The sequence below is a fragment of the Gadus chalcogrammus genome, chromosome 19 (genome assembly GCF_026213295.1).
Source record: "Gadus chalcogrammus isolate NIFS_2021 chromosome 19, NIFS_Gcha_1.0, whole genome shotgun sequence".
Classification (NCBI taxonomy): Eukaryota; Metazoa; Chordata; class Actinopteri; order Gadiformes; family Gadidae; genus Gadus; species Gadus chalcogrammus.
Window position 1 is genome coordinate 1,484,569 of NC_079430.1, and position 18,749 is coordinate 1,503,317.

Sequence of the window (18,749 nt, forward strand, 5' to 3'; positions counted from 1 at the left end):
ATCCGTGTGTGAGCCACGGAATAACAGTGTCATTTACTTGCATTGGAGCAAATTCCGTGGCCACATCAAGGACAATTGAAGTGATTCCGTCAGACCACTGCGGATTTTGAGTTAAGCCCCCGCTGTGGTCAAATGTGGCACACACACAGAATGAAACGGGAGCACACACACAGATTGAAACGGGAATCTGTGTGTGTGCCACGGAATATCATTGTCATTTACTTGCATTGGAGCAACTTCCGTGGACACAACAAGGACAATTTAAGTGTTTCAGTGAGACCACCCCGGGTTTTGAGTTAAGCCCCCGTGGTCTACTCGCTCGTTGAAACAGGGATCCGTGTGTGAGCCACGGAACATCAGCGTCATTAACTTGCATTGGAGCAAATTCCGTGGCCATATCACGAAAATTGGCGTGTTTCCGTGATGTGTCCACGGATTTCGAGTTAAGCGTCCGACCGTAGTCATTTCACGGATTCCTGTGAGACCAGGTTGAAATATTCTTGAACACACGGGAGTCCTGGAGCTCTATATCTAAATATTATCATATAGCATACATAGATATCTATATCATATATTATATTATCACGGCCAAAAGCTGTGTGAGCCGATATTATGAATCTCAAACGACAGCGTTGGGTTCTCAGACGTTCCTGGTTCTTCAACGTCCACATCAATGTGAAGTACACTGAACCGCGACAAGGAGGAGAAAGGGATTGTTGCCGGGCAGCGCCTCAAGCGGGAGACATTCGCCGCCAACAATCCCTTTCTCCTCCATGTCGTGGTTCATGTTTTTGAGGGAGTCAAAGCCAAAGTTCCTTCCCCCCAATTCATTCTCAACCTTGGCTGAGATAACCCCCAAAACGAGTCTCGTTGTAGAAATACCAGAGACCAGAGTCCGACGTGTTATGCGCCATAACACCAAAAGCAGAACGGTTATCCAAATAACAAGGAAGTGTACAACACCCTGCGTTACAGTCCTGGAGCTCTATATCTAAATTCTATCATATAATACATAGATATCTATATCATATAATACATATTATCACGGCCAAAAGCTGTGTGCGCCTCCAGACGATATTATGAATCACAAACGACTTCGTCGGGTTCTGCGACGTCTCTGGTTCTTCCACTTTCACATCAACCTGAAGTCGACTGAACCGCGCGCTGCCTGCTGCCGGCTGCCCGCTGCCGGGCGATGGTGCCTCGCGGCAACCGGCGGCATGTCGCAGTTCATGTACTTCAGCGAGTCAAAGCCAAAGTTCCTTTCCCCCAATTCCTTCTCAACCATGGCTCAGATAACCCCCACAACAGTCTCGTTGTGGAAATACAAGACACGTCAAAGAACCGACAAGAAACACTTGCGTTACAGAAATGAGACTCGACATGTGGCGCTCGCGCGGTCGAGTCTCATTGGCGGGCCAACGTCTCTGGGCGGGCCAGGCAGAGTAAGGGGAGGAGCTTAGGTGCTTTGTGACGTCCTAAACACAGACATTCCAAATCAGCACACTTGAGCCTCCGTTTTTTCAAAGGCGAGCAGAACAGCTAGTGCTCGTTTCACACCAAACGCAAGTTTTAGCCACTGGGGGACCATAGGCAGGCTAGGGGAACTCATATTTATGTTAACCTCATAAAGTGAGATTTTCATGTCATGGGACCTTTAAGGTCACACCCACTCGGAGGAGGACTTTCCTCCTCTATCCCATTGAAACCCATGTTATTCAATCACCGGCCGCCAGTACTTTCGGGAAATGAATGGGAGTCAATGGAGGCTGAGGGAGGATCGTCCTCCCTGAAGTAATTGTCAATAGGCGATAGGGGGTGCTAATGTCCCTTTACCCAGGGAAAAAAACATTATAGATTAAAAGGCATTAAAGTAGTCATATTTAAGGGCATTAATTCATTACAGTAGTCTGGGCAATCTACATTTTTTATTCTCAACAATGTTAAGGAGGATCTTCCTCCCTCTCCTCAATGGAAAAGCCTCCACTGATACCTATACATATATAGTTAAGGGGCGTGATTGCCCGTGTCGCAAGGGGGGGTTTACAAAGTCTGTGTGTTTGATTGGGGGGTTGTGTACGTACCTCTGTCGGTGTGTGCACCTGTGTGCGAATATACCTCTTTGTGTATGTGTGTGTGTGTGTGTATACTTCTGTGTTTCATGAAATGTGTGCTAGCCCGCATCCTGCATTGGCTTGAAACCGGAATACTTTAACCTGATCAAAAAGCCTACATTAGCCGCCAAGGCATGAATGAGCACGTCTTCTACCTGAAAACGGCTATTGATGACTTTAAACACGACTCCGCAAAGTTATTCACTGTTTTCCTGGACTTTCGTGATGCCTTCGGGTCATTGCCACACAGCGTCATGATTTATGCACATTCAGCTGGATATTGGTATTAAAACAGGATGCCCCTGGACTGCGGTGAATTTCATCCTAGCAATCAATCACTGGATCAAGTGGATGCGCCAGTGCGCACCTGAAGGAGTCAGGTCACCAAATCCAGTGCAGGGATATGCTGATGATGTAGAGATCTCATCCCGGGACGAGAGCGTAATCCACTCAATGCTCCACCGCACTGAGGAATTCATACAGTGGTCAAGATTGGAGGTAAAACACACCAAATGTGCTGCGTTCTATGAGAGGAGGAGCGGTGGAAATCGGTGGTATCAAGCCAAATCCGACAGACCCCCATCCTACACAATAATACAGAACCCAATCCACGTCTACTCAAGGCATGAAACATACCCATAACTAGGCCATAAATTCAATGTCGCTGGCGACTGGGAAGAACAGGTCAAAGAGCTGACTAATGACTACACTGTCAGACTCGACCTCATCGATTCATCCCCCCTCCCGATTCTAATGAAACTCCAGGCAATCAGAGAAGTCGCTCTTTCAAAAATCCAACACCTGTTTGCAAACATCCATATACCTCAGAACATCCTCACAGAGATGACAAACAAGACGGTGAGCCTGGTGAGGAAATGGCTTGGCTTAAACACCCACTCGACCCGTGACATCATCTTCCAAGCCCGCGGAGATGGAGGTCTCGGAGTCCCAAACATTGAGTGGGTCTACACCGCCATCAGAACCAACCACCTCCTCAAGATGCTCAACTCCGACGACGTGACAGTCCGGGAAATGGCCCGTGAATCACTCAGCGACGCAAAATCCCACCTGCGAAGGAGAATGAGCGGCAATTCCTCGGATTCAAAATAAAAGATAATGGAAAACTGGACATCAGAACTGCAGGCTTCGGTGTGCGGTCAGACTGGATGGATCACAATGACCTGTGCCACCGCTCAAGAATAAATCTGAAGTGGGCGGGGCCCGATGGTACACCTGTTGCACTGAACTCTGTTGTCACGGACCCGCTCATCAATGTATGCGCGACCTTTGAACAGGAAGATGGGCAACACGAGCTGTCACTCAAAACAGCGAGAGCCACAATGCTAAGAATGAAAGTAGAAGAGAGTGCACAGCATTGGACTAGCTTAAGCCTGCAGGGCAAACTGGCACTGCTACCCTTTGCAAACCACTCTGTGTCCCACTCTATCCTCTCAAACACGACCATTGGAGAGGACGTCCTTGTCTTTTGCATTAAGGCCCGCTTACAGGTATTGCCAACAAAATACAACCTGGCAATCTGGTATCCGTCACAACACAACCCACACTGCATCCTACATCCCACCCCAGACAATAAAGAGACAATGGCTCATATCCTAAACGGCTGTAGCTTTTACAAAGGACTGTACATCGCCAGACATGACCGTCTGGTGGACTTGGTCTCACAAGAACTCAGACAAGTACAGGACAGAACAACACACATGTATAAAGACACAGCACTGTGAAATTGAACTGGTTTGATCATAATTGTACTGATAACAACATACTGTGTAACATCCCAAACACCCCAGACATTGTTTTCATTAACCAAGCCAGAAAATCAGTTACCATCTTTGAAATAGGCTGTGCGTTTGATCTGTATATGGACACTTGCTTCACATCCAAGTTCATGAAATACCAGCCATTGGTAGAATGTATCACAGCTCTAGGATATAACTGCCAATTAATCATACATAGGTGGACTGCAAAAGGCTGATGTGAAAAGAGTTCTAAAATTCTGCTCAGTCTCAGCGACCATAGGCAGCCTCCACATCTGGAAAAGACGTTGTGTTGTCTATCCCTGAATGCCATATTGTCATATGCAATGCTTTAACCTCAGCTAAACCATCATCATTTCATCTCTACTCCTCTGCGTGCTAAAGCATTTTGCACATTCAGTGTTTGGTTAGTTTTCAGATTGAAACCTTCTAATTAATGTTTGGATCAAAAAAAAAGAAAACTTTGTTCCAAATAAAATAATTTAAACCTGTGTGTGTGTGTGTGTGTGTGTGTGTGTGTGTGTGTGTGTGTGTGTGTGTGTGTGTGTGTGTGTGTGTGTGTGTGTGTGTGTTTGTGTGTATGTCCCTCTTTCTTCCCATGCGTGTGGCTGTGCACTGTAAAAAATAAAAAGTTGAGAAAACTCAAAATTGCAAGGCAACTTACTACAATCAATTTTTGAGTTTTGAGCCCAACAAAATATCATTTTTCTTCTTTAGACAAACTTGAAAGTTAGTTATACCAACTTTTTATATTTTACAAAGATTTTATATTTTACAAAACTCAAAAAAGTAAGTCAGGGTTGTTAAGTTAATATTTCAAATTAAGGTTAATATTATTAAAAAAAAAAAATATTTCAAAGAATGCAAAACTAGTTTTAAGTTCACTTTATTAAAATTAATAATTGGAAACTTCCATTTTACATTTCTGAATGCCAGACAGCAATAGAACAAGCAACATGTAGCTAGTTCAGCAGCAGAGAATCGCTGTCTAAATGCAGCAAACCAAAGTGCAGAACAAGTTTGACAATATGGTCAAACTTGTTCTGCACGAGACGGGAGCCCAGGTTAAACGGTGACGCAACTCTCGTGCCTCATACACCGCACGATCCCAAAGGGCTGCCTTATTTAACACACACCCACAACACACAGCGCACCGCACACCCAACCAACGGACATGCAAGTCTCGGTAACGGTGGCGGCAACACTACGCACAATAAACAACACACAAACAATAAAGACCCCAAACCCGTTAACCCAACTTAACCTAACAGAAACAAATTGACAAAAGGCAATAAACCCCTTTTTCCCAACCGGCATCACGAATACCCAGACTCCCCGGGGGGTAGTGTCGAAATGCGCATGTGCACCGTAGTTGGCCCAGCCTCAGACAGAGTCTGACTTAAACCCGTGTGTCTTGCTAACAAAGAGACTACAGTGAGCCCAACTCTTGACCCAAAACTCAACATTGTTGGTTGGACTAAATTGCATTGCACAGTTGACATGAATACTTAATGTTTTATATTCATTTTACTCAGAAATCATAATGAGACCAACAATTTTAAGTTTTCGTTTTTACAGTGTGTGTGTGTGTGTGTGTGTGTGTGTGTGTGTGTGTGTGTGTGTGTGTGTGTGTGTGTGTGTGTGTGTGTGTGTGTGTGTGTGTGTGTGTGTGTGTGTACCTCAGTCTGTGTGAAGGCGCTGATTGGCATTCCAGGGATCCTGCTGTGCTCCAGGTGTCCGTGCCGCGGCGCTGCGATGACCTCATACAGGAAGTTCATCCCTCGGAAGTGGTGGTTGGTCACCCTTATGACATCAGGGGTCAGAGGTTTGGTGGAGCCCTCTTCCAGGGTCATCCCCAACACCTGTCAGTCAATAAACAACGTCACACATAACTACCGTCATTACACGTCATTTTAAGGTTGTTTAGTCAATACAATATATAAATAACTGTCCATAGTGGCAGGAGAAAGCTGTACCTGAAGTGGGAGGAGCTTGGGGATTACATCAATCTCCACTGTGATTGGTCCAACCTCGGTCACGCCATTGGTGGCGGCCAATAGGAGAGAGTCATTTGTGCCCCCTGTGACTTCATGTCTGTAGGAGACCCTCCCCCGGTTGAGGTCTTCCTGGCTGAAAGATGTGATTGGATGCTGTATGTCGCCCTGGGCAACAGAGAGATGAGGAATCAGCAATGATTAAACAACAGAATAACTATTAATAGAGGTTACACAACAGTCTAAAGCAAGGTTATATCTGCATCAATAGGCTTCTGGGTCTCAACACCCTGGTTCTCATCAATGGTTCTGGGTCTGTGATTTTGAGCATAGTGAGCAAAAAAATGATCAAAAGTCACAAATTCAGTGACATCTGATGTTAAGATTTGAAGATGGTTAGTCTTCTGAAACATGTCCATCATAAACGGAGCGTTAGAGGGAACAGAGGAAGGGGACTGTGGGTCGCCCAGACCGGGGTTAGAACCCTTTTGGGGAGGTGGGTCTCACCCACGCTGTGGTGTGGAGACCCGTGGCGCCCGTGCATGACGAGTTAACACAGATAGATCATTTGGACTGGCTGGAGTCCTTCCCAGAGGCGAGGTGGAGCTGTCACCTGGTGGTGTCGGTGGTGGAGCAGATTGTGCTCCGTCTGGTCTCCGGGGGTCTTCAGGAGGGAGCCCAGCGAGGGAGGCCTCTGGATGGAGAACACGATCCCTGACGCCGGGCTGTCCTCGTGGGTCACCTGAAGATCAGGTCAGATGGAACGTGTTACTGCTTCTATACCATACTGTTTCAGGTACTACAATGAATATCCTCCTACTCCTTAATGTAACATGTCAACCTACTGTTTCAGGTACTACAATGTCCTCCTACTGCTTACTGTAACATGTTAACCTACTGCTTCAGGTACTACAATGTCATCCTACTCCTTAATGTAACATGTTAACCTACTGCTCTAGGTACTACAATGTCGTCCTACTCCTTACAGTAACATGTTAAACTACTGCTTCAGGTGCTACAATGTCCTCTGACTGCTTACTGTTACATGTTAACCTACTGCTTACGTTACATGTTAACCTACTGCTTACTGTAACATGTTAACCTACTGCTTAATGCATACTATCCGGCCCAAAAATTTGATTCTAACATTTAAACGTAATATTTACGAGTTACAAATCGCTGACCACCACTCCCCTGCCCTCCAACTGAAAACTCCCAAAGTACATACTGTCTCCTCACCTCCAACTAAATATTTTCAAACTAAAAGTTCCCCCTCCTCTCACCTCCAGAAGGTCCCTGCTGACGGAGGCTGTGCTGCCCTCCTCCACCACCAGGGGACGGTGTGTCAGCACGGTGGGGGGTCTCTGGTGGCTCTCCAGGTACACCCTCACCACCACCCCGACGTCCAGGTGCACCTCTCTGCCCCCTCGTTCCGTCAGCCCCCCCTCCCCCGCCGTCCCCTTCCCCTCCTCCCCTCCTCGCTCCCTCACCCTGGCCGTCATGTTAAAGCCGTCAGACAGCTGGAGGCTGTTGTCATGACGATAGACCAGCAGGCCGGCACTCAGGTCCTGCTGGGTGAAGGTGGAGACGCTGCCGGTTGCCGTGGTAACCTCCTGATGCTTGGGGTCTGTGAGGAGGAGGACCCCGTGTGTGGGCGGGATGTAGACCTTGTAGGTCACCTCCCCCGGCGTTCTGACGTCCAGGTTGGTGAGGACACTGAGGTTGGCGGAGGTCAGGGTCGCGACCCCGCCCCGCTCCACCCAGAGCCCTGTGTTGCTGTCCACCTGCAGGTAGGGGTCCTCCGCCTTCACCTGCACCCCCAAACCAGCAGGAAAGATGTCACATCACATCATCATAGATACGTCAGTGAAGCTAGCTAGCTGCATAGTTCCCAAATGTCCTAGCCCTGTTCCAAGGTGTCCTAGCCATGTTCCCAAGTGTCCGAGCCCCGTTCCCAAGTGTTCTAAAAAGGTTCCTAAGTGTATTGTGTGGATTTGTGTGTTCTCTCGCTGATGGTCTCAGTGTTTATGTCAGTGCTTGTGCTCTGAGTCTGTTTAGAAACTATAATAATTGGAGATATTTATACTAATATTCATGTTACCTCGAGCAGTGTTGAAACGTAGTGTTTTCCGTCGGTAACAAAGAGAACGAAACGACCAAAACTCACTCCCCGATGGATGAACAGAACCTTGTTCTACAGACGAGCAAATGGAGAAAACAACAAGATAAGAAAACACAGAGTAGAGATATAGGCCTATAAATAATACTTTATCATTATTATTATGTCTAGGGCTGAGCCCATAGTCGACTTATTAGTCGCAGAGCTCTGAGCCGACATAGGTTTGAGTCCATTAATCAGAACCAACACATACGTTACGATAAACACATGCTTTCATCTTTATTATGTCTCCGAAGGATTCATTGTTTTTGAGGGTAAAATAGCTACATTTGCCTGTTTTAACGTCCCAGTATTAAAAGAGAAGGGAAATTGTGTGGTTGAGTCTTTGAAGAATGTTTTTTTAAGTTAGAAAGATATTGAATATGTAGAAGATATTGAAACTCAATATTAAAGTTAACCGACACAGGGAACTAAAAACTGTAATCAAATACACCGTCCAAATCTCAACCACTGGGCAGTTTTTCCATTTTGCTCAAAAAACATTCATGCTAGTTTTCAACAATTTATACATATCGAAAGTCTAGAAGTGCATTTCACCCATCCGGAGCTTTGTTTCTACAGCCTTTCAATGAGCCAGCAAGATTCTACCAAGTGCTTGGAGGTGGAGATGGGTTTAGTACAGACGCTCTGTAAGTAATTGCAGACACTTTAAGCAATAGAATAGAACAAGGTAAGAATGTAGTTATATTGCTATAAGAGCTAGTTAAAATAGAGCTATAATAGCTGGACAACAACACATTCTTAACTTTTTATATCTAAATATGTAAATATACATATATTAATATGTAATTATATATATATATTACAATGTTATTATTTATATTAATATGTAATTCAGACGTAGGCTATTCCGTAACATCTTTAAACGATGCGTCTTACTAAAGTGTGTGTCCAAATGACTCGCCTAGTCCAATACTAGTCCTCATGGATGATTTTTGTCGACTAAGGAGGTTATCGGACAGCCTTTATTATGCAATGTGTTATTGCATGACTTTGTGTATTAGTGTTGTCGTGGTTACCTGCTGGAGGTCTTGCTGGGTGAACTGGTAAAGACTGTGTGCGGTGTCGTTGGAAGACACCAGCTCCCCCATCGGAATGCCGCGCCGCGTGTACACCAGCCGCCCGTCTTCAAAGTCTGAGTCGTCGTCGCTGTAACGCAGGACATCTGCCGTCAGCAGCCTCTGGCCCTCGCGTGCCACTTGGAAAACCTTATCGACCACCCTGACAGGGCGCTGGTCATTGACGAGCTGCACAGAGATGTTGAAGGTGTGCTGGTCGTCCTTCCTCGCCGATGCTTTATGCGGCCTCTGCGGCCTGTAAACATTGATGCTGAACACGAACGCGTCGTGCTGCGTCTCGCTGTCGTCGTGGAAGTACAGCAACCGCTGGGCGGTGATGTCCTGGTTGGTGAAGGTGCCGATGTTGTCGTCGTTGGCGGTGGAGTTGGACACGTCGATTCGCCGGAGTCGGCCGTGTCTCGGGCCGGTCGTGACCACGTAGCGGACCGCCCGGTCGGCCGCCGTGTGGGTGAAGAGCATCTCCATGGTGATGACCTTGCTGTCCCCCTCCAGGACGGACAGCCCTCTGTTCACCACCGAGATGCTGGTCGCCACCTCCGCCTTGATGCTGACTCTGAAGTCACGGCTGCTTGAGTTGGCCTGCGAAGAGAACACCTGGAAGCTGAAGGAGTCTCTGGTGTCCTCCGGACGCGCAGCCAGCAGCTGGTAGTGGACCAGGCCATCGCTGACGTTCTTCTGGCTGAAGGTGGAGCTCATTTTGAGGACCTGCTGGTTGAAGAGCAGCAGACCTTTTTTTGGCGGCGCAAGGAGCCTGAAGAACACGTGGCTGTCCTGGAGTTTGACTCCCCTGGAAACAGCGTGGAGGTCCTCTGAGGTCAGGGCAGACCTCTGGACCCCCGCGACCTCCATCCTGCTTTGTGTGACCTTGAAATGGATCCACCGTATCGCTATGGGGACGACGACGGCCTCCTTGGCGTTGGTCGCTATGGATCCCACGGTGACGTTGCAGGCAAAGCGGTCTGTGGCGTTCCGCTGGGCCTGCAGGCCGCGGTGGGTGTTGAGGTAGCGGAGCCGCTCCTTCTCCACCAGCTTCTGAGAGAAGGAGCCGGTGGCCTTCCACTCGCCGTTGGAGTGGAGGCGCTGGAGCTGGCCGTAGCAAGGCGCCTCTGTGACGTCGTAGCGGATCTCCACCCCCTGGTGGGCCACGTTGAGCTGCACCGCCAGGTGGCTGGCTGTGATGATTGTGCTACCGCCCTGGTCCACCTCCAAGCCCGTGTTGTTGACCAGCTGGTGCTCCAGAGACACGGCCATCACCCTCAACACCCCTGTGTTGCTCACCTGGGGGGAGGAGGAGGTGGGAGGAGGGGAGGAAGGAGACAAGGGTCCAAGTGAGCCAGAATATCTCAGGTTAATGAAATGAAATGGTGGCAGGAAATTGTTGGTTATTAAAGATAGTTAAGGTTGCCAAATCTTACTGGAAAAAGTAAAATAAAAACAATAAAATTGGGAAGATACCTGTTATCGCTATATGTACCAGGATATCCTAGTGGTTAAGGGTTTCACTCCCAGCTGAAAGGTTCTGGGTTTAATCCCCTTGGTCAAGATGCTCTTACCCCTACCTGCTCCTTAATAACCTACCGTATATCTGACATTCCCAAGTGTCTGTCTGAGGAGTCTAGCCATGGTCCTGGTGGTGATGTGTGACATACCTTCTCTCCGTCACTGACCCTGAGGGCCAGCCTCGACATGGGGGCCCCTGTGTGGACGAAGCTGACCTTTCCCTCCTTAAGATCCACCCAGGAGAAGGAGCTGATGGGTCTGCAAGAAGGGTTCCATGTTAAGGCCAATTTCCACTGGAATCGGCACGGAAGCGGCACGGCAGCGAACCGGCTGTGTTCCGTAATGCAATCCCCACTGGAAGCAGCACGGACACGTTCCGACTATGGCTCAAGACGTGCATAATTATAATAATTATTCATACAATATTATTCACGAGTTATATTCAAAGCCTACATAATATATATGCACCAATATTATATAATTTATAACCCATTAAATACGGTAGACCTATGATTTCTAGATGTCATGGCAACGACCACTCGCGACACTGGACTTGCGAGGCATCGACGCAGACTTTCATTTCTTCTTTGCCACTGATTAGCTATTGATACCGTAGATAGACTGTTTAATATTACAATACTCTGTGAATTGTATAGGGATCGATGTGAGCTCATGAATATTCTTGAGCAAAGGCAAACTGATTGGCTGTAGTCGTGTTCTGAGACACGGCAGCGAACCGGCAACTTTCAGAAATAGAAGAGGCAAGTATCGTAAACGAAGTGCCGGTTTGGGGACGGTTCCGTGCCGTGCCGGTGCCGTATCGAGTGGAATAGCCTACGTTGACTTTAATGGTTTCTGTTATTTTTGGCGAGCGATTCGCTGCTGTGCCGCTTCCGTGCCGATTCCAGTGGAAATTGGCCTTTAGGGTTACTTTATGAGACCAGGGGCGTTCCCGTGAAGGGGGCCGGGGTGGCATAACCCCACAACAATCATTTGATCAGCCACCCGGATGAAATGAGTAAGGAGACAACACCGCTGCACTAGATCCCTACTCAGGAGCTAGTATCTTGATTTCAGGATAGTGACGTCTTAATCTTCTGCTTTTACCTGCCGGGGTGGTCCTGATGCTCTAGGTGTCCAGCCTGGTTGCTCAGGGCTCCAAAGCAGCTGAAAGTCATATCCTCCGGACGACTGTCAGGGTCCAGCACCCTCAGCATGTCGTTGGTCAGCTGGTTAGAAGTATGGATGGTGTTAGCTGGGTAGTGGTTAGCAATATGAATAGGGTTAGCTGAGTAGTGGTTAGCAATATGAATAGGTTTAGCTGAGTAGTGGTTAGCAATATGAATAGGGTTAGCTGAGACTGAGTAGTGGTTAGCCATATGAATGAATGGGGTTAGCTGGGTACTGGTGAGCAATATGGATGGGGTTAGTTGGGTAGTGGTTAGCAATATCAATGGGGTTAGCTGGGTAGTGGTTAGCAATATGAATGGGGTTAGCTGGTTAATGGTTAGCAATATGAATGGGTTAAGATGGTTAATGGTTAGCAATATGAATGGGATTAACAGCTGGGTAGTGGTTAGAATATGAAACGGGTTCGCTGGGTAGTGGTTAGAATATCCAACGGGTAAGCTGGGTAGTGTGGTTAGAATATCTGTCTGTGGTGAGCAGGTTAGCTGAAGAGCAGCGTGTCTTTGATTAGCTTGTAATTCACTCACTTGTGGATAGCTGAGCAAACATAGGCATAGAACAATTTTATATATGTATTGGATTTGACTGCTATTAATGCGTAAGAACTTGTAGAAACTAGGTTGCAAACCAAATAAGCCAATACCTTGAACACAATAACTGAACAACCTTCTTTATAGAGCTCTGGGGCCCCTACCTTGCGTCTGGAGCGCTCCAGCAGGGTGAGGAGGTTCCCGGCCGGCAGGCTGAGCTGGGGCGCGTCGTTGACGGGGCGGACCGCCACGGGGAGGCGGTGCAGCACGCGGCCCTTCCCCCTAGAGACCTCCGCCAGCTCCTGCAGCCTGACCGAGGAGGAGAACACAGAGAACACCAGGACGTCCCACGGCTCCTCAGAGCCCGAGTGGACGTACAGGACGCGGCCCTGCCACACGTCCAGCATGCTGAAGGTCTGGCCCGCTGCCTCCTCCTCGCCCCCCGACACGGCCCCCCCCTCCCCCTCCTCCCCCTCCTCCTCCTCCTCCTCCTCCTCCTCCTCCCCTCCTCCTCCCCTTGGCCGGTGTTCCGGGGTGTGGGGGAGGCGGGGTCCAGGCGGAGGCGGCCGTGGAGCGGCTGCTCCTCCAAGCGGAACATCAGCTGGGACGGGTTGAGGTCCATGCTCCGGAAGTCAAGGTTCACCTGGAGGGCGACCAAGAGGACGAGGACGACGAGAGGAAGATAGAGAGATGGGGGACACGGTGATGGAGGACATGAAAGTGTGCTCAGTCTGGATGGTCAAAGGGAATGAATGTACACAGGGTGTGAACTATAACAACGTACAACCGAACATTCACATCAAAAGAGGAACATTTAGTGGTCCTCTTTTGAAATAACACTTAATTCATTCATTAATGTCCCTTTAAAACGTAAATATACTCAATATGGACATTAGTACATATCTACTGTATTAACAAAAAGGTATAACAGAGATAAAATGGTTAAGGTATTGAACCTGAATGTGTTTGGGCTCCAGCCGGGCGCCCCCCCCCTCCTCCACCTCCAGCTCTTCCAGTGACAGGAAGCTGGATGAGCTCTTCATCTGTCCCTGCCCACGGCCTGAGCCCATTGGCTGTTCAGCGTCGGCATCTGTATTCAGCAGTTCCATCAGGTCAGGGCTGGTCTCTGTGTCAGGGGGCTGGCCCCGCCCCCCACAGCCCACTGAGACGTCCCTGGTGACGCTGGCTTGCGGCAGGCCGAGGCGCTGGCCGTTCACCCGGACGTCCCTCAGACAGCCTCTGAAGGAACCCCCTGGCTGCGGACTGCCGGAGGAGCCCCACGCCCCTGCTGGGCTCGCCTCGGCCTCATCCCGGCCCCCCAGGTAGAGCGGCCCCGTGGGCCTGACCGCGGGGCCCTCCACATCCAGAGCGGCCTCCACCACCTCCTGCCCCACCCAGAGCTGTATCCCGTGGGGCGCCAGGCGCAGCCTCACCGCGTACCACATGCTCTTGTTGCCTTGGAGACGGGTGCCGGCTTGCACCTCCGTCCCGCTGCCTCCGCTGTTACTCCTCACCATGGCGACCAGGCGAGCGTCTCGGATCTCCATGGCGACAAAGCCTCCCCGGAGAGCAGAGGAGTACAGGACCGTACCGTCGTGGGCCGTGGCGGAGGGCCGTATTTGGAGCTCCAGCTCCCCCTCCTGGGACACCTGCCAGGGGGGCAGCCGGAGGAAGGACTGGGAGCTGGAGAAGCTGACGGGGTCGTCCTCCCAGGCCCAGAACTGAGGGCTGCAGCCCCGGGACACGCGCTGAACTGTCCGGTGGCCCGGCTCCGAGCGCAGGCTGGCCAGCAGGTGGTGCTTGTTGAACACCACGTCTTCCATGCACCCTCTGAACCGCGGGGACGACCAGACCAGGGGGTGCTGCTGCCCCGGCGTCCCGCCCACGAAGACCCCCTGGCGGACGCTGAGCTCTGGGTTCCCCCCCCCCGGCAGGGTGGCCGAGGTGTGGGAATGCTGGTCCACCGTCATGCTGACATTGTGGAGCAGGTGGGTGAGCTCCACCCGGTGCCAGGCCAGGTCGCTGAGGTGGAGCCCCCCCAACGAGCGCAGGGTGCGCTCCCCTGAGCCCAGGTCCACACGCACCTGGAGCGGGCAGTTAGGAAGGTGAAGCCATTTGGGGGTATTTGGTCGGGAAACTTTTTAAATCGATCTTCTCTGCTCTCACCTTACCTTATGTTATTGATCTGGCCATCATCAAATCTATTAGTCAGATGACTACTTTCTCCATTCCTCGATATATGTAGCACTTTAAAGTTCCCAAAGTTTAACAAATCTTCATAGATGTATATCTACAGCCCTCAGCACTAACTCTTCCCCTTCATCTCTCTAGCTAGCAGACCTCGGGAGGACAGAATGAGAATGAGACCATGAGAATACACACCAGTGGAGGGAGAAACCACACAGAATGGCACATTGTTTATAGGAGAATGAAGCCATAAACCCTGCCAGATGTCAGAGCTGTGCCCTGCTGCAATCTCCGCTGGAGCAGGAACTCCAGGGAGTGGTTCTCTGGGCTTCATGAAGAAACATGTTGTGTATGAATGCCAGGGGGGGCTACGTTGATCTGCTACCTCCAAGCAATCTGACACCTCGTCCCACGCTGGGTCTTGTCTCTAGACCGCCTTCAGATACCAAATGCCTTCACCTGGGAGCCCAGATTCCCTATCAATGACCGGTCAATCACACACCTGGGTCCTGCTTACATGTATCTAGCAATGTATGCTAGCAAATACTTTGTTTTTGTGTGTTTGCTGTGTGTGTGTGTGTGTGTGTGTGTGTGTGTGTGTGTGTGTGTGTGTGTGCGTGTGCGTGTGCGTGTGTGTGTGCGTGTGTGTGTGTGTGCGTATGCATAAATGGTATATTGGTACCTGCAGGCGTCCAGAGATGATCTCCAGCAGGAGGAAGTCCCCGCCCCCTGACGCCAGGAACAGCAGTCCTGATTGGCTGGCGGTCCTGAAGCGCAGGTGGAGGTAGTTGCGGTTTGAGAGCTCCTCGGTCTGCAGGTGGATGAAACCGTCTCCGTAGAACGAGGCTGCGGTCAGAGAGAAGAGGCAGGATGAAGGCGTACTGTCGCCCCCCTGGGTCAGCGGTGCTTTGACGGGGTGGGGGGCACATGGCACCGTGCATTTAACGCGGTGCACAGCAGCCATCTTGAACCAGTCATCCACCAGTCTACTACCTCGACCATCTACGATGAAGACATGCAGCGGCACCGTGACTGAGCCCACAGAGGAACGGCCTTTCCTTCACCATGCCACGAGCTCGCCCCTGGTGGAGCCATGCCGTCGGCTGATCTGTTGACGGTTCCCTGAAACACCGTCTTAACAAGGTGGAGGGAAACCTCTCAAGCAGGTGGATACCTCGCTTGCGGTCACCCCTAGCAACGCGTGGCGTATGTATGAGAGCGCCTGCCATTTATTTTACCGGTTACCCTCTCACCCCGGTCCCCTCCTCATGCTGTGTGGAGGCGACACTGGGGCCACTCAGGCGTCAATGGAAGAAAAAAAAAAAGTTATTTTTCATCTCAACGATCTACTTGCCCTGAGCCAATCAGAAGAAAGCTGGCGAGACATTACACCATGACCATGATAAGTCATCGCTATTCCTTGGGTTTCGCAATCAACTGGGAAAGAGCTTTCCCCAGCCGTCGCCCAGCCCGGCCCTTTCCTCCTCGGCGAGATGCAGCCCTGGGCACTCTCCCGCTTTCACAGGAGCACGACCAGACGGTCTATCATGCACCTGTTGGAACCCCCCCGAGGGTTTCCCTGGGTCTGCCCTCTTTGTGCAGACTACAGCGGTCGCTTGCTCGCAAGAGCAAGCGACCGCTTGCTCTTGTGAGCGGTCATGTTCCACACATGTTCCATTCAGAAGTCAAACATTTGGGTCCAGCTACAAACCGATTTAGCTGCCCTAAGTGGACACATTGACTACAAGAGCCTTTTAATGGCTCGCTAATGAACCGCTTCTAACGAGCTGTCTCACTTCATCAGTGATGGCGAGTGCACTGGCACCCGGAACTGATCGGACGCTAATGGTGTGTGTGTGTGTGTGTGTGTGTGTGTGTGTGTGTGTGTGTGTGTGTGTGTGTGTGTGTGTGTGTGTGTGTGTGTGTGTGTGTGTGTGTGTGTGTGTGTGTGTGTGTGCGTGCGTGCGTGCGTGCGTGCGTGTGTGTGAGTGTGTGTGTGTGTGTGTGTGTGTGTGTTTGTCTTGTTTGTGTGTGTGTGTGTATGTGTGTGCATGCGAAAAAAGTACACATCACATATCCAAATAAATTATTCGTACATTGTAGTTTCCAGCTCACTTTAAATAGTTGTTTAAATCGTTCAACTGTACTTACCAAATGAACGTGTAACAAAGGCGTGACGTGAGTAACATCAAGCTGGTATTTTAAACCCGCAATAATGTGGAATATTTCTATCATGCTATGTCCTTGAAACTTTCTCAAATGACCACCAGAAATGGTCATAGAAACATTCCGAGGTGCATCTCCTAGTGAACCTAGGCGACAGGCGGTGATAATAACAGTCTTCCCTCTGTGTCTAATCTCGCTGGAGATTACCTACATTATTAATACTAATCTCTGGTCGACACAGAGTAGCAAATCCAACTCCACCTTCTCTACCTGTGACTCTCTGTGATATGATGAAAAATTATAGGCGTATATTTGATCAGAAGTAACAAAATAATAGCATTACCGCTGAATCGGAAAGTCCATGAACAATGTAATTGAAGGCTAACCAATTAGATTAGGTTAATTTATTTTATATTTAACTGGAATGTATATCTAATCACATATAATCCAGAGTCTGTTAGCCTGGCAACTGTATACATAACACACATTAAACAGGATTCAATATGAGGACATCATTAAATATCTGTTGTCTATCAGAGCCTTTTACTATGTCGTAACAAGTTTCCTCATTCTGTCTCTTCAGTGGAGTGGAGATGGAGGGCTGGTAGTCCCCAACAGAGAGACAGCTAAACCTCTACTGTCGACACAAACCATCAGCTTGTCTACTCAGTGAATTCTAACGTTACACCTGGGCTTCTGTCTCAGTCCATCAAAGGAAGTACGGATTCATACGAAAGGTACAAGCTACTCTTGAAACTACTTCTGGGAGGACAAGGGTAGCGTCAACTTTCGCCAACAGAGTGGTTTTATGATTATTTTTTATTAATTAATTATCCTACCTCCTCGAAGTCGTCCAGAGGAGCAGAGCAGGAGAGACATCAGGAGAACCAGGTGTCCCACCGCAACCCTCCCCATCGGTGGACCCAGGTAAAGGTGGTCCTTGTTCTGAAAGAAACCTGTCCCTAATCCATTATTATGATTCACTGCAAAGCAATTCCTCCAGCGGAGGTGAAGACTCGTGAAGAGGGCTAGATATTTAGTTTAAGTACACATCCAGTATGCAGTAGAGCAGGAGCTTGGCGCCGCTCCTCCCACGAGATGAACAGCGATTAGCGAGAGTCTTTATTATTCACCATCAGCGGCGGTTCTTCATCTGACCACAAAGGGGAGACGTCCATCAGTAAAACAAGGCCTTTAATTTCTTGCATAGAAAATACTTTCATGCTTCGTTTTCTTTCAATTTTCTTTCATCATAGCTATAATATTAAAGTCGTAATGTGCTTCATAATTTCTGTTTTGTTATCGAGAGAAAGTAGTTTTTTTTCAAATTACTCACTATATTTTACAAATTCATGAAAAGCGCAGTTGATGCTGAAAAATACTTTTCCGATAGGGACAACATTGGCATAAAACATAGCACATATTCCTGGTTTAGATCCTACAGGAATATGTGCAGTTGTGCATTATAAAATGGTGATTACATGTGGGTGCGTATGTGGGGAGGGGGGTGGGGGAAGGGGGAGCTGTATATATGTTTGACTTGTGAGGCGAGAGTTGTGTTTGATGTTTAAACCCACAGATTGAATTTAAAGTCAACTCAGCCGATTCCTTTTATGTTCAGTTTCAAATCTCTGAGTTCAAAACATCAAACCCTCACTTACACACCAGAAATGGCACACTAATTAGTTTAACTAATGTGACCACACCCATGCTCCAGCACACACATGTACACGGTCACATGAACATGCGCATGCACACACACACACACACACACACACACACACACACACACACACACACACACACACACACACACACACACACACACACACACACACACAAGTTAGTACGCACGCATGCAAGCACACACGCACAAACACATATTGAAGGACACACAGATCACAGGACCTGCATGAGTGTTGCGTTGCACCTAAACACCATAGTAACAACTAAACCCAAAACCATAATTTAACTGATTATTATTTTGTAATAGATTGATTCTCCCTACAGCACCTGCCCCCATCCTACTAAAACAAA

General features: G+C 48.9%; 1 protein-coding gene across 1 annotated transcript in view; it reads right to left on the reverse strand.

Annotated features, from left to right (window-relative positions):
• Positions 1-17,783, reverse strand: part of LOC130372334 (chondroitin sulfate proteoglycan 4-like) — a 164,285-nt gene extending 146,502 nt beyond the window's left edge. Inside the window, exons 1-13 of the mRNA XM_056578302.1 lie at positions 17,552-17,783; positions 15,229-15,392; positions 13,316-14,443; positions 12,907-13,002; positions 12,524-12,832; positions 11,749-11,870; positions 10,791-10,899; positions 9,082-10,419; positions 7,985-8,077; positions 7,167-7,694; positions 6,497-6,625; positions 5,866-6,051; positions 5,569-5,751 (exon numbers count right to left, since the gene is read on the reverse strand). Of these exons, the coding sequence (XP_056434277.1) occupies positions 5,569-5,751; positions 5,866-6,051; positions 6,497-6,625; positions 7,167-7,694; positions 7,985-8,077; positions 9,082-10,419; positions 10,791-10,899; positions 11,749-11,870; positions 12,524-12,832; positions 12,907-13,002; positions 13,316-14,443; positions 15,229-15,392; positions 17,552-17,627 (4,461 nt within the window). The 5' untranslated portion in view covers positions 17,628-17,783. The remainder of the gene's footprint in view (positions 1-5,568; positions 5,752-5,865; positions 6,052-6,496; positions 6,626-7,166; positions 7,695-7,984; positions 8,078-9,081; positions 10,420-10,790; positions 10,900-11,748; positions 11,871-12,523; positions 12,833-12,906; positions 13,003-13,315; positions 14,444-15,228; positions 15,393-17,551) is intronic.
• Between the last annotated feature and the right edge of the window lie 966 nt (positions 17,784-18,749).